General features: G+C 28.7%; 1 protein-coding gene across 1 annotated transcript; it reads left to right on the forward strand.

Moving 5' to 3' along the window:
• The first annotated feature begins 12,627 nt into the window (after positions 1-12,627).
• LOC130978976 (oleosin Ara h 14.0103) lies at positions 12,628-13,450 on the forward strand. Its single transcript, XM_057902309.1, has one exon. The coding sequence runs from the start codon at positions 12,716-12,718 to the stop codon at positions 13,244-13,246; it is 531 nt and encodes a 176-aa protein (XP_057758292.1). The 5' UTR covers positions 12,628-12,715; the 3' UTR covers positions 13,247-13,450.
• Positions 13,451-17,316: the final 3,866 nt, after the last annotated feature.

The raw sequence follows: 17,316 nt of genomic DNA on the forward strand, positions 1-17,316 counted from the left end.
ACAATATGGTCATGGAGATGATAAGGCAGAAGAGGAAGGAGATGGCGGCGACGATGACGGATCTTAACAAATCAGATTTATTGTCTATCATGGAATCCATTAAAAATGACAAGCACTTGAGAGAAATAGTCATTAGTTCCCTGAGTATGAATTGGTTGAGAACAAGTTGAGAATTTTTCTTCTTGTGAACATTAAAATTGCAGAGTGTGCATTGTGTAGTTTGAAGTTGCAGTGTTAAACCGTTAGTGTTACGTGAGATATGATGAAAATTGGGGGAGAATAGTATTATTTCCGAACAGGAGAGGTCATTGACCATTTTTGTCACCTGTTAGAGTTTTTAGGGACTATTTTGTCCTCTGTTAGAGTTGACGGAGTAAAGGATTTAAATAACTGACATAATTAATTGTTAAAAACTAATTGAATAATTAATTTTAGTTAAAGACTAAAATATCTGGTTCAAAATTTTTTAAGGACCAAAATGAATAAATAAATATATATATATAAGGAAGAGATCATCATATTAATCTCTTTTAAATAGAGGTAACCTCAGGTCCCAAAAAAAAAAAAATTAGAGTTATCCTAAATGTGCCGTCTCAACTAGCGATTAATTTCTCAAATCAATTTGAGAACTACTTTAGATTCATGATATGTCCTCCGTATTAAAATATCATAAGATATTCTTCACAGTCCATATTTTCAACCAACATAGACTATATGTTCAGCTTTAACAAAAACTTACATATGCTATATGTTTGCTTGTTCCACTTTTTGTAGTCTCAAAGAGGGTTTAATTTGGATCATAAAAGAAATGATCTTGCATCATGCCTAATTACCTTCAGACTTCATTAATGTACATAAAGGTAATACAACTCTATGGTGATACAAATATGCGACCAGGAGCAGTGATTTTATTTTTGCTTTGGTTGTTTGTATTCTTTTTTATTCTTTTGGCCGTAACTTTGTGTAGTGTTGGCTATTTTTGATGGCAATGTCAAAAGAAATAGTTCAATATTACTGTTGACTCTCCTGTTCTTCTTTTATGTATCGGGTTTCTTTTAAAATATCTGAAAAAAAATCCTACAATATTTATTAATTCTTAGAATTAACTTACATTTAGAATGTTAGATCTCTTGTCACCTTTAACATTTTGAAATGGACTAAGTTTTGAACTAGCAATATATAGTGATATACACAAATAAACGAACCTTAGGCAAATTAAACTAAACATGATCTCAATAAATTAGTTAGCGAACATACAGTACATCAATTCATCAATTTTCATTCTTACTAATTATGAATTTGCCATTGTAACATTTAATTACTACCGAGCATCCCAACTATTTATAAATTATATGTATGCTTCTACAACTTTATCTATTGATTTAAACTTTTAAAAAGAATTATTAATGTCAAGATACTAAAGTTTTTATAGGAATTTGCAACAAATAACATATATATATAGCAGCTATAATTTGAATTATAGAAAAACTAGAAGAGAAAGAAGCAATAGATGAGGGGCCCCCTTAATTAGGGGAAGGCATAGATAAGAGATAAATGGAAAAAGACACCAAATGTTTTCTCTTTCTCTTGCATTATGCCAAGCACGCGTACTAGTCAAAGGATATTCACATAAAAAGATTTTCTTATCATCGATAACTCTCTAATTAGTAAAATATTTAGGTCTCACTTTAACTATAATTATTTCTATCTTATTTAATATCTAATGTTATCAATACCATGGTGTTAATTATCTAATGTTACTAATATCTTTAATTAAAATTTATTGACGAATTTTATCACACTATTATTAGACGGACTATATTATATAGAATAGAGTGTTAGACGATAAAAAATGAAATATAATAAAAATAAAAATATTATATAATAGATGAATGATCACACCGTATGAATAAAATAAATAACAAAAATATAAAAATAAAAATAGATTATGGCTTATTATAAAAAAAATAGTAGAATTTTATCTTAGATAATTTAAATACGTAGAAAGAAAATTGGCAAAATATCTTATTAGGAAGGTAAATAAAATATAATGTAGACAGGAAATAAATGATAAAAAAAATTCAAAAAATCATATATGAGATGGTTAAAGAAGATCTATGTATAAATAGTTTTATTATAAACATAATAATATATATGATAGGATATAATGACATCATTGGATCTATGTAATCGATCCCACTTAATGAATAATTTTTTTGTTTTATTAATACCATAGTGAATTTTCCATAGATGTTTTATATTACTTTTATAAGATTATGATTTTTTAGAGAAATAATATTAGGTGAAAGTATTTTTTTTGTAATTAGGTCGCAACTAAATTTTTTAAAAGTTTATACTCTTTTTTTAAAAAAACACACAAAATTATTAAAAAATTATTTTTTGGATAAAAATACAAAAATATTCTATAATAACAATATATGAGAAAAAATGCGACAACAAATAAATAAAAAAGAAAAGAACATTAAAAAAAGGAAAAAAATGCAGACGCGACTAAAAATATTTATAAATCAAATCAGAATCTAAAAGCGATATGGATATTGAATCCAATTCGATCTAATAATTTTAGCGAAAATTGGATTGAGTTTTTTTTTTCAATTATAGTCGCGTATACTCTTAAATGAATGTAGTAGAAAACGAATAAAGAAGATGAAAAATGTACCGAGACGGAAAAAAAAATGCTAAAATTTATGTCTCTTATTTTTTTGAGATTTTTAGGATACTTGATTGAAAATTTTATTGAACAATAACTTTGCTCGCTTAGAATTACTCATGACTTATATATATGAGCTTAAATCTACCCCCAAAACTACTAGTTCATCGGTGAAAGGATACGTTCATCAAGTATTGTTTATTATTGAACAAGGTTATATTGTTCTAAGTGTATAATCTTTTATTGTATTATACATTCAAAACAATAATGTCCATACAATTTATAATTATCATATTCAAACCAAAACTGGCTGGTGAAATTTTGAAGATCGTTGATTATGGCTTTTGTCTAATCCAAAGTTATTATCTTAATTTGCATCAATCAAATTCAATCAACCATCTAAAATATAGGATAAAAGTGAAACAGATTTGTCGGTTTCAATTTGTAGGTTTTGCAAAGTTTTATCAACCTCAACTAGTGATTATAATATAACTTCGTGAATAATCATAAGTCTCTCTTTTAATGAAGTTTATATGATTCAATTTTAGACCAAATCTCCTATGCTTTACAATATACTAAAACTAACCCTTTTCGCATCATTGTTAATTATATATAATCATATTGCTAAAAAAATTAGCAGTCCTTTTCCTTTAAATTTTGCCTATTTCGGCTATCCTTTTATCTTCATTTTATTTAATATACATTTTGTTTACACACACATTTGATTATATATTTATTATTAAAAAAATATAAAAAAAACACTATACATTAACGCTCTTAAATATTAAAATAATATATACAAAAAAATTATTTAAGAAAAAACTTCACATTATTCAAATGAACTATTCATTTTTCTATTTAAAACAAATATTGGGAAAATGATGTGGATTATTTTTTGGTCAAACAAAATGATGTGGATTATATTATTTAGCGGTGGAAAAATGAATGGGCCACCACAAACCGCCCAAGTTCAGAAAAGGTCCCCAGACATGGCTCTGAATTTTGATTGATGGATTTAGACATTAAGACATTAGACATATGCCCAAAATTAAAGCCCAATATAGGATAGCTAGGCACATGCCACATGACCCTAAAAGCCTTCAATTCTGCCACATCCATTCATGCAAATCCAAGATTTTTAGCCTTTATGCAAAGATATTAATAAAAAATATAGTTGGAACATTTTATATATTCTATTAAATTAACATGTATTTAGAAATTATTTTTATTATTTTTATGTGAGTATTTATTTATCTCTTTTTACATATACACTTCCTCCTATTTTAATGCTAATGTGTTACAATTAAATCACACTTTCATATTGTAAAACTTCTCAACTTAAAAAAACATTATGTTTCTCAAAACCAAATATGTCCACATGTGCAATCACAAAGCACACTTTTGGTATATATATATATATATATATATATATATATATATACATTTGGAAGAGGTTAGTTAGTTATCATTGAATTTATAAAATATTTATTATTTATGAGTTTTATTATTTTAATTTAAAAATAATTAATATTCACTTTTTTTATTAATTTTTTTTATTTTAGAAGAGTTTGATCTCAAAATATACGATTAATGACTTAATTTAGTTATATACTAATATAAGTCAAGTTGATCTTTTTAAGATTGTATTTAGTTGCTGTTTATGTCCATCTGAATCATGGACATATAGTAATATATATGTTCATTGTTTGTTTAGTAAGATAAAAATTTTAAAAAATATATTGACATGTAATAACACACAAAATATATGTATTTAGTATTTTGTCAAAAATTTAAGATACAAATAATGTTAGACACAAATGTCTTAACAACCAGACTACATGCATGTGTATCTATGTCTGAATGCATGTAAATTTTTGTGTTTGTGTCTTATACTCTTATAAAAAAAATGTTCTGTGTGTAAAATTCGGTTAATTAACGACTAATTAACTCATAAATGAGAATTTATTCTAGAAAGCCCAAAATGTGATTTTTATGGTTTAATATGATAGAGGAGATTGAGACGAGAATTTTGGTACCAATTTTATAGAATTCGGACTAAGATTGGACCGAACGGGCCAAACCGGGCCAACCGGACTCAAAGTGGGCCCTTGGCCCAACATAACTAAACCAAAATCCTAGTTTTCAACACTCTCCTCACACAACACTCAAACACGCTGAAAAGGGGGGAGAATGGGGGAAGAACACTCTCTTAAACTTCTATCTCTCACTTAATCTTCAAACCACCATAACTTTTGATCTAGAGCTCTGATTGTCGCACTGTTTGCAGCCATGCGTTCACCGCAGAGAGCTCTACAAAACTCATACAATCAATTTTGAGGTAAGCCACGTTTTGCTCTTCGCATTTCTAGCCTTGTTTTCGAGTTTCATGAGCAAAAATGTTGAGATTTTGGGCTCTTTGATGTGATAGGACCCAACTCTCTTGAAGGAGAAGGTTAATCTTGTCTCCTTGGACCTTGAGTGTGGTAAAATTCTCAACCCTAGTGTAATTTGTGGTTCTATGATGTTTGAGTTTTGAGATATTGTGTATGGGTGTGATGATTGTGGCTTAGGTTATGTATATGTGAACATTAGAGCTTGATTGGTGATATTGAAAAGTTTGAAAACGGTTTGGTGCTGAATAATCTGTTCTTGGAGGTGTTGAGGCCTTGAGAGCTTGAGAAAAAAGTGGTTTGGAAGTGCTCCGGTTGAGCTTGGAAAATCGGCTAAGGTATGGTCTCGGTTTTCCGTATCTAATATGTAATGTGGTAGGAAATACTTAGGCTAGAGGCCCTAAGATAGGCATTGAATTATTGATGTTGTTGAATGGTTGATATATATGATGTGGTCATATATGTGATGATGATTATTAATGCCTTGATGGTATGATGTATGAGAAATATGCATGTTGTGATATATGCTTGATGATTGGTTATGGTTGAATTGTAGGTTGAACTATGTTAATGGTGAGTATGATATTGATTGTGTACAATGATGATTTATTGGAATTGGCGTTGTTGAAAATTGGCATGAGGAAGAGTATATGATATGTCAATGTGTTTGGATTTGAGCCACTTGGGTGAAGTGGGTTAAAATGATGGGATAGTGATTTTGTAAATTGTGATAAAGTGTCAATGTGTGAGTTGAGGAGGCTTGATGTTGAATTTGATATATCTTGATTGATTTCAAAGAAAAGGGATGAAATTGGCATGTTTTGATTGATTTTTGAAAAGAGTTAGAAATGGCTTATTTTGAAAATGGCACTTTGTGGTTTGTATGAAAATATGGTTTTTGGACATACTTTGACGGGACATAACTTGGACTACGGATCTTTGTTTTATGCCAAATCTGTTTAGAAATGAAATTGGATCCGGGATGTCCATGCCGTTCAAAGAACGGGTGAAAAACGATTTAAAATGAGAAAGTTATGTCCGTTGGAAGATTGGGGGTTAAATCTGTGAATTCTGCAGTTTTTAACTTAGAAAATTTTTAGCAGAATGACCCCTCACGTGTAGGTGCACTTGGCGCGTACGCGCCGTTCTTTCAGAAAACGCCATCCACGCGTGCGCGTGGTGTGCGCGGGCGCGCCGATGTGCTACACCCAATGCCCAGCTATTTTCCAGAGGATTGTGCCTGAACTGTGCCAGTTTTGTGCCTAGGGCACGAGAGCACCCACGCGTACGCGTGGCTGACGCGTGCGCGTCGCTTGGGTATTTTTCAATCCACGCGTTAGCGTGCATGACGCATACGCGTCGATGAGTTTTGTGGCCATCCACGCGTGCGCGTGGAGTGCGCGTACGCGGGGCCCTGTTTTCATCCCAAAGTTGATTTTTGAGTTTTAAAAACCAAATTTCATACTTCTAAGCCTCCAATCTCACCACTTATGTCTTAAATCATTATGATATGCCTAGCTATTAGAAAAGGAGCTAGGGGATGTGGTAACTTGCGAGTGAAGCAAGGAAAAAATGAATGATCAATGAGGATCAAAGATGATTATGTGAGAGGCGGAGGATGGTGGTGGAAGTGCTTGTTATGCCATGGGCCGAAAGGCCGTAATTGTTAATGAAATGGTTGGTTATGGATTTAACCGTGAGCCGGATGGCTAGATTATTGCTGTGTTACGGCGGAGCCATGATTATGGCTATGTATAAATGCATATATGCTGTTGAATGAATTGTGAATGTTGCACTTCCACTGTTGGAGATGAGAGTTTCCCTGGAAGGAAGCAATGGCTAGCCACCACGTGCTCCAGGTTGAGACTTGAAACTCTTTTGACCCTATGTCGTAAGGGTAGCCGGGCACTGTGAAAGTCCCGGATGAGCTCGCCCCCGTAAATATTCACCAGTGAAGGTGATGGATATAGATCATGATTATGATCAAGTTTATGATGAGTATAACTCGAGTTGGGGATGCGCGACAGAGGGACAGTCCAATGGTTAGCTATCAGGACTTGTCGGGTTGGCTCTATAACCGATAGATGATATCATCAGCCACTAGGGACAGGCATTCATCATATGCATACTATATGAATTGTTTGAGATTGCCTATTTGACTGCATATTACTTGCTAATTGTCTAAATGTCTTAATTGTTCCTACTTGTATATTTCTTGTTTGATATAACTGTATTTGCTACATTATACTCCTGCTGGTGGTTGGGAGGTGTGAAGGAATTGGAAAGGGAAGTATTAGTTAGACTGAAGAATCTTTAGTCAGTCGCCACATATGGTTTAGCTTGTTTATAAGCTTTGATATTATCTGGGGGAAGTTCTAGGATTGCCTTTGGCTTTCCTCTATTATTATGTATTATATATGTGGAAGCTATTACCATGCTGGGGACCTCTGGTTCTCACCCATGCGGATTTTGTGGTTTTCAGATGCAGGACGTGAGGTTTCTCGCTGAGGCCTGCTGGAGACTTCTAGATTTGCGAAGATCCTTTGTTCTCGGGACTATGTTTTGGTTTATATGTTTTGCTTAGATACTTTTATCTCCGTTAAATAATACAAACTGAGATGACTTCTCTTATGGGAGATTTTGGAGAATAGGTTTTATGTATTTGTGTCCCTTTGGGTTTCCTTTGGGGTTTTCCCTATTTTATCATATGTATATATTGCTATGCTCGGACCGGTTATCTTTGCAACCGGATTTTGAGTCTTGATATTCCTATTTTTGACACTCCTTTGTATATATATAATCTCGCGTTGGTTTATCCTTTGTTCGTTACGTTATCGATCGGAGTGTTGCGCTTTAGGATTTCAATTTTTTGTTTACCCCTTTTTCTACAAAGGCTCCTAGTTATAATCAATCATTCATACTATTATACGTACTAAATTTTTATTTTAGAGGTCGTAATACCTTGCCATCTCTGAATTATGACTTAAGCATAAGTCTCTGTATGGTAGGGTATTACAATGTGTTCATATCTTTATTATTCTAAGATAATAAACAAACACAGTGACATTGATAACTGCTGACATATAAAATAAAGTGGATCACATCTCATGGTTTTTATTGTGTCATGTGTGACATTAATAGTGGCACATTAACAAAAATTTATTAGAAAGACCAATTTAATTAACATTGGTATCTTTGTAGAAATTAAATTGAAATATTAAGTCTTTTAGGCACTATATTAACTCTTGTGATTTTTCAAAAACTAATTTAAACATTTTATTTGTATTATGTAAAGTTTTACAAAAAAAAAAACACAAAATAAAGAGAATGTGAACTCATAAAATTTATACTATAGCATATCTCAGCTATTAGGACATAAGAATCATTAAAAACAACTAAAAAAAAAGTTGTGTGTTTTTGATCGATTATAGATGATGATTTAAGTTATAACCATTTAAATAATTATACAAATAGAAATCTAATTGTATGAATGTAAGAAAACGTTTAACAGCAAAAAATATTTTTATGGTAACAACATTTTTAAATAATTAATGTATTATTTTAATAACATTTCGTATCTCCCAACTCGACAGATTAAAGACTAATCCGTCGCGAATCTGAACTTTATTTAAGGGTCTACCACTGACCAATAGATTATTGTATACATAAAACGGAATTCAAACTCCGGCACTTACTTAAGCGGACGAGTGAACTGACTAGTCGACCAACTTTTTTAAATAACATTCTTTTATTTATTTAAATAACATTTTTGCTTCTTAATACGAGGCCTTTGCAATATTGGGCCAATGCATGATTCCTGAGGTTTTGCTGTTAGAGAAAGTAAGTGAGAGAAGCCCATTCAGCAATAATATTTCCACAAGGGTCAAGCCTTTTGTTGTGATAAGAGTGTGTTTAGTTTAAGTTTTTATTTTCAATATTTTTTATTTTTAAAATTTTGTGAAACAAAAAAATAAGATGTGCAAATAAAAAATAAAATTTTATTATTTTTTTATAATTTAAAAATTAAAAAATATTAAAAATAAAAATACACACCAATGGTTGAGTGGCAATTATGTTTGCCTTGTTAGGAGGTGCACCGGATTCAAATTCCAGCTGAGGCTGGTTGTTGTTTAAGAATTTATAGTACTTATGGTAATGTGTGTGAGTGTGTTGTGTGAGTGTGTGAAATATGAATGTAATGTCTAGGATTTGGGACTGTCCAATCCGCTTGACAAAAAAAAAAAATTGTTTTGCTAATAACTTCTCTTGAAATAATCCACATTTGCCAACATTTTTTTGTTGTTGATACAAAAATGAAATCAGTCCAAAATAATGACAATTTAGAAAAATTGCAACTATAGAGACATTTGCTAACAGAAAATTAGTCGTTAGAAAAAAATTTGTTACTAAAAATGTGGATTTTAATATATTGCAATAATTTTCTATTTTTCTATATGTTATATTATACTAGTAATAATTGTGGTCTTGAAAATAGTAAGATTTATAAAAAGATGCGTTCAGGGACGGACATAGAAGGAGATTGGAGGCTTTGTCCCTCAAGCTTTTTTTTTTTTTTTTTAAAAAATTAATATTAGTAAATTATTAAATATGGTTTAATTTATTTTAGTTATGAATATTGTAAAAAATTGATTTAAAAATAAAATAAAAGATAAATTTTTTGTTAGTTGTCTTTTAATTTATATTAAAAAAAAGATTACTAAAAAAATTAATACAAATTTTATTATCGATAAATTTTATAATATAAAAAATTAATGTATATTATTTTGTTAATAAAAAATATATACATATTTTTTATATTTTAAAATATATTTTTTACAGATATATTTTTATAATATATCTTACATTAATAATTTATTTGTATATATTTTTAAATAATATATATTATATTAATCTTTCATAATAATATTTTTGAATTCATCTTTAATTACGTCTATATGAATAATTTTGTAAAAAAAAAAGTTGGTGATTAAAAAGAAATCACATTTAAAATCATAAATTCCAATAGACCATGCTCAGACATACAGGTGTATAATACATAATCACGACCAAAAGAAAAAATTTTATAATATACAAGTATCACATTCATAAACTTATTAGCAAGAACACTCACGTAAAAGTTGATAATAAAGAATCGTTAAATAATAATTTTATATATTAAATTATATAATAATTTTTAACTTATATAAAAATTAATAATTAAAAATTAGTAAATAATAATTTTATTATATATTAAATTATATATTAATTTTTAACTAATAGTTTCATGTAAAAATAATAAATGAATATTCTATTTAATTTTTAATAATTATTTTAAAAGAATAATAAAATTTGTAAAAAATATTTAATTTGATTTTTAATATTTTTTATTGATTAATTTTTGTGCCAAAAAAATAATATTAATTTTTTTGACACAGAACTAATCAATTTCATAAAATAAAATTTAAAGACCGAATTGGTATTTTTTTATACGGATCTAATTATTTTTTGAAATAATTATCAAGGACTGTTTTAAATTTTTCTAAAAAGTAATTGTGGAGGAATTTTTACCATTTATTATAGACATAAAATAAAGAAAAGAACTACTCTTCTATACATGCTAGTTTTCTTTGTCCATAATTAACCTTACGTTAGCAAATGATGAACTCGGAGACATCACAAGAGTCCCATATATATAATTTATAATTTTATTTATATGGACACATTTCACATGCAATGATAGGCAGATCCAAGCAGAAAAGAGCACCTGTTTCCTTGTAATGCGAACAACACAACAATTTTGCAGAGCATAACAACACTAATGTGTCAAAAAAAAAAAAAAAAAAACCTCCATTCAACAAGAAAAGGCCACAGCCAAACCCAAGTTTCGAAATTTGATTTTCCTATCTATTTAATAATCATTAATTTAATTTCCCTTTGCAGGACATACATCCGATAAAAAATAATTAAGTTATATAAAAATATTTAACTTAATTAATAATATGTATTACTTTTATAAATTTTATAATTAAATATAAATAAATATCCAATTGTTGGATAACTTAATATGAAAAATTTATACATTAATTATAAATGATCCCCGTTTAACCTCTCCATAACTATGATCTTCACTTTAAACTAGTCTATTGACTATATTCCTTGTAGATTTGAGTTCTTCAAGCTATTTGGATATATTTAATTCTGTAATTTTAAAAAAAGAAGGGAAAATTTAGTCACAGTCGTTGCTAAAACCAAATAAATTGACTTTATGGTGACAAAGATGAAAACATAGGTATATTTTCCACAATTTATCAATGCATGTATATTTTTGTAAATGCCTTTGTAATAGCAAAACTTTTAACACACATCTTATATCTTCTTAAAATAAACACGTTTAAATAAATAATAAATAAGTGTATTATATAGAAAAAGCATATGCCCAATCCATTAAATATGAATATTAGAATTTAGATTCCGCATCTTTTTACTTCTTCCAACATCTCCATGTAAAAATGAAAAAATCAATCTAAGTGTATAACTGTTAATTTATATATATACATAATATTATTAGAAAATATAAAAACTTAAATTATTAGATAAAATTATATAAATAATTATATGTTACTTTTTGTTGTTTAATTTTTTTGTGATAACTAAAATCAAACTTTATCATTTTAGTTATAAAAATTTAAACTAAAATAGAAAGACAAATATTTATAAATTTAAATAGTTCTTACACAATTTTGTTAGCATGATACGATGTTGGGCTTTTTATGAAAAATAAAATAAAATAAAATAAAGACATTTTCAAATACTTATAGTTTAATATAAATAAAAATTTATATACAATTATTTTTATATGAAATTATAATTAAAAATTATTAAATAATAATTAAATTAAATATATTTAATTATCTAATAATTTTAAATTAACAAATAATTTATATAAAAAAAACTGCATAGCAATCTTCGCCTTACATTTTTGTGCATTTTATGAAGGGAAGAAAATAATGTAAGTGTTACTTTCTTAAACATAGGAACATAATGAAACGATTGAAAGGTGCTCTTCCTCATCATGAAAATCCTTTATCCTTCTAATAAACGAAAGATGTTACTTATTTTTTAAAATTTAGTATTTGATCATTTTTTTAAAAATTTATTATTATTTAATTAATTTAAATATTTATTTTTACGTATTAATTATTTAAAAAATAAAAAATACTTTTTATTTTTTTAAAATTAAATAAAAATTAATATTTAAAAATAATGAAAATTTAATTACAATTAATTTCATGTAAAATTAATAATTAAAAAATTCGTTAAATAAAAATTTAATCAAATCATTTAAATTATTTAACAATAATTCTCAAATATCAACTTCACTTAAAATTCACTCAAACTTCCACCTAAAAAAAATATCTAGTTAATTACACTGTTAATAAATTACTAGTCATCGCCATGCATGTCACAAGCACGTGTCAACATCTACAACTCCACCGTTCTCCAAACCCACCACCTCATCAAACTCATCCACAAGCACCGATATCAATGTCTTCCCACTCTCCATTATTAATCTTCAAAAACCTAAGGAAGAAAAGAGAACAAAAGGAATCCCAAAAAGGGCCTTTTCTTTTCTCTTAACAATCAAACAACAGCAATGGCTACTGCTACTGATCGTGCACCTCACCAGGTTCAAGTCCACACCCCCACCACACAACGCATCGACGTTCCACGCCGCGGCTACGATGTTAGTGGTGGTGGTATTAAGACTCTTCTCCCCGAGAGAGGTCCGTCCACCTCTCAAATCATCGCCGTCCTCGTCGGCGTCCCCACTGGGGGCACTCTGTTGCTCCTCTCCAGCCTTTCACTTCTCGGAACCATAATCGGGCTGGCAATTGCCACCCCGGTTTTTATCTTCTTCAGCCCGGTTATAGTTCCCGCGGTCGTTACCATTGGACTTGCAGTCACTGGTATTCTCACGGCGGGAGCATGTGGACTAACCGGGCTGATGTCTTTGTCATGGATGATTAACTTCATCCGACAGGTACATGGGACGACGGTGCCGGATCAGCTGGACTCAGTGAAGCGGCGCATGGCGGACATGGCGGATTACGTGGGGCAGAAGACAAAGGATGCTGGCCAAGAGATACAGACTAAGGCCCAGGATGTTAAGAGGCCATCATCATAAAGTAAAAAAAAAAAAAAAAGAAAAAAAAGAAAAAAAAAGGAATGGGTTTGAATTTGAATTTACGGTTTATCGATTATGTTGGGAAAAAATAATAGTTATTATGCATGTATGTACCTTTTGGTACTTTTTGAATTTGGAGGTCTCATGTTGTGTTTTGGTCTTTGTTGACTAATTTGTGTTATGTTTGTGTTTTATGTTAATTAATAAGTGTTCTAGATATCTTGTTTTGTTACATTTGTATTTGTTTCACTTATTATTATATTATATTCAATGTGTTCAACAAGTCTGTTAATTATTATATTTTTCTTTAAACAGTGTTATATAAACCTAGTTTAAGTGTTCTTCATCAGATAATCTTAACATTAAGCACAATTTATGGTGTCCAAGTACCAGACTTGAACAGGATTTATATGGCATTTATTTATCACCTTTTAATATTTTTTTTTTGGGTTCAAATCTTATTAAATTAAATTAAAGATACAAGAAAAGTACATGAAATTATGGTTGTTAAGAAAAGTTAAAGAAAAAAAAATTAAAATTAGACAACCAAAAAGGTTAATATCTAATTATTTTTGTAATAGATAAGTTATTGGTAACATTAAAATAGTGATGAAAGGTGAACTAATATAGCAATTTCAGAGGAAGTGGAGTGTTTTTTTGACAAAGTAGTATTTTAACTTGCAAGTTCAAATTAAACAGGTGATTTTATTAATATCCGGTCAAAATTGATTTTATTTGCTATAAAAATAAGCGAATAAAATTTGTCTAAACAATAAAATTTTTAGATGTCACATTCTCATTGTTGCTGACCCATACAACTTCATAATCTTTGTTCCAGTTCATCATAACATCACACTCAAAACTTTTAGGTGATCAAGGAACCTCTTCTAGCAAAAGAACAATTGCCACTTTGAATCAAATTGAACTATATATCTATAATAATGGGGCCATGGTCCCAAAATCTTTGCAATCATCTGCAATTTTCTTTGGATGATATCACAGATGAAAACTGTGATAATCAGTCCTTTAATTTTGAAGACAAGTGCAGTGTGTCCAAATTTGTATAATGACACTATTCTGAGTCCCTGCTGGACCAGTTGCTTTTCTTTATTTTGCTTCAGTTGTTGATGTCATGAGAGATTAGTTCATGTGTAGATTAGTTTGCGCCTAAATTTTTTTCTTATTAAGAATTTTTGTGTGAAATATAAAAATATTTGGGCGTTTTAATATTTTACACTTGCTATAAAAATGGTAGCATAATCTATTACAGACGTATTATAAAAGAATTATTTTTAGTTATGTAAAATAACGTCACTTACATTAGTAATATATTTTTTTAATTATATCGGACAACACGTCAATAAATTTTTGTAGATGCACAACGATGTAAAACGCACAGTTTGAGTTATTTTTAGGAAATTCATCCCTAATGGCTTATATAAAAAAAAAAGTTACACTAATATATGCATTGTTTTTAATGCATATATCTATATATATGACAGATTATGCATATATTTTATTTACAGAATAAATAAGATATTGTTATATATATTTTTTTATAATAAAAATAAGATATGTAATAAAGTGAAAAATTTGGATTCAAAAAAGCATAGGCGGCTTCAGGTAATTTTGTTAACAGAAAACTATTTGAATAAAAAGCGGAATTAATATGTAAGCCAATTTTGTCAACAGAAAACTATTTGAATAAAAAGCGGAGTTAATATGAATAAAGACCAAACTAAAGATATTAAGCATAACAAATATTTTGTTCTTTAAAATTTGTACAATCTTTATTTATTATCAAAATCTTTATTGTATATTTTTGTATATAATATATATATATATATATATATATATATATATATATATATATACTCTAATATATTAATAAAATATAATATTAGAATTATTAAAATAAAAAATATCATAATTTTTCAAAACAAAAAATTGCATACATTGCTAAATGATATATTTATTTTATTTATTTAAATAAATAAATACAGATAAAATGATTAGTCCAAATTTAAATACTCATTTTATTTAATTTAATCAATTTAGATTAGTTGAGTGATTATTTTATTTATTTATTTAAATAAATATAAAAAATTAAATATATAATAATTCATGAATTTATATTCTTTAAAATGAAAAAAATGATAAAACGATCAGTAAAGGATTAATTATATTAAATTTATAATTTTTATTATATATGAGTTTTAATATTTTAATTCGGGTTATATGAAAATAAAGTCTATCTAAAACTAAGTAAAATAGAGAACAATAGCAGAAAAAGAAAAAAATGAGTGTTAACTATTAACGTGTGCTTTGTTAACTATTAACGCGGTTAGTTACCTTTCTTTATATATGCTATTATTCCCCTACAAACTCATGGTGGTTTTGATGCCAACCTGAGTTTGTTTTTAAATTTGTCAAAGTTGGCTAATGATAGAGGTTTTGTTAACACATATACCACTTGTTCAGTTGATAGAATATGTGTGACAGCAATGAAGTCTTTAATCACCTTGTCCCAAATAAAATAGAGATCTAATTCAAGGTGTTTAGTCCGATTATGTAGGATTGGATTATAAACTAGCAACACAGCTGAGATATATATTGTCACAAAATATAGTGGGGGAAGCTGGGCAAGGTTGATGCAATTCAGCCAGAAGATTTTGAATCCAAATGAGTTTCATGAACACTGTTGTTAGGACTCTATATTCAGCCTCAGTTAAACTTCGATTGTCCATGGGTTGTTTACTGCTCTTGAAGACACCAAATTTGAACCATAGTACACACAAAATTCAGTTGTAGATTTTCTATCATCGATCAAGATCACTCACCCAATCTGAGTTTGAAAAGTAGAAAATCATAAATCAGTGCATCGATGAAATTGCAATTTGAGCTCAACAGTACCTGTCAAATATCTCACGACTCGTTTAACTGTAACCCAATGTTCTTGGCAGGGGTTGGACATAAATTGATTTAGTTTATTCACTGAAAAACTTATATCAGGTCCTGTAATTATTGCATACTGCAACTCACCCACTATGGAGTGATATAAAGTTGGATTTTCAAAAGGGGTTCTAACATTGACAATCAATCTAAGAGAGCTTACCATTGGAGTCATGCTTGGTTTGGATTCATTAATGCCAGCACGTGTTAAGAGGTTATGTATATATTTGATTTAGTTCAAAGAAATTAAGGAAGTGGAATGTGTTATAACTTTTATACCTAAAAAAAGTTGAATTCACCTAAATTTTTCAATAAAAAAGATAGAATGAAGTTTGCTAAGAAAAATGTTTATTTCAGTTTCGTTATCTCTAGTAACAAGTATATCATCAACAAAAATAAAAATATAAATGGTAGAAGTAGAAATATATTTAGTAAACAGGGAGGGATTAAATTTTATTTTTGTAAAACCAAAAGTTTGAAGGGTGGAAGTAATTGTTAAGTATCAGGTCCTTGGGGTTTGTTTAACGCCATAGATAGCTTTATTTAATTTGCATACAAGCTTTGGATTAGAGTGACAGAAATATAGAGACTGGGACATAAAAATAGTTTCATAAAGAGTTCCATTTAAAAATGTATCGTGAAAATTATATTGTTAAATTTTCTATCCTTTTGATAAAGCAATGGTTAAAATAATCTTAATTGTAACTGGTTTAATAACAGGTGAAAAATTTTGACCAAAATCAATTTTAGCAGTTTGAAGAAAACCTTTTGCAATCAACCTAGCTTTATATATGATGATCTCACATTTCGCATTCTTTTTAATAGCAAATATCCACTTATAACTAACTACTTTTTCATTATCAGGTAATTCAACTAAAAACCATGTATTGTAATATAGTAGTACTTTATATTCTATGAGCATAGCATCTCTCCATAAGAAATTATGGAGAGCACTTTGAATATTTTTAGGCAATAAATCAGAATTAGAAGAGACTGAGGATTTTGCTACCTGAAAAGCTTTTGGAGTTCCAAACAGCAATGTTCACATACACTAGAATCAGAAGCATTTTTATTATTCAGAGATAAAGAACAATTAGTTACAATAGACTTTACAATTG

The sequence above is a fragment of the Arachis stenosperma genome, chromosome 5 (genome assembly GCF_014773155.1).
Source record: "Arachis stenosperma cultivar V10309 chromosome 5, arast.V10309.gnm1.PFL2, whole genome shotgun sequence".
NCBI classification, from domain to species: Eukaryota; Viridiplantae; Streptophyta; class Magnoliopsida; order Fabales; family Fabaceae; genus Arachis; species Arachis stenosperma.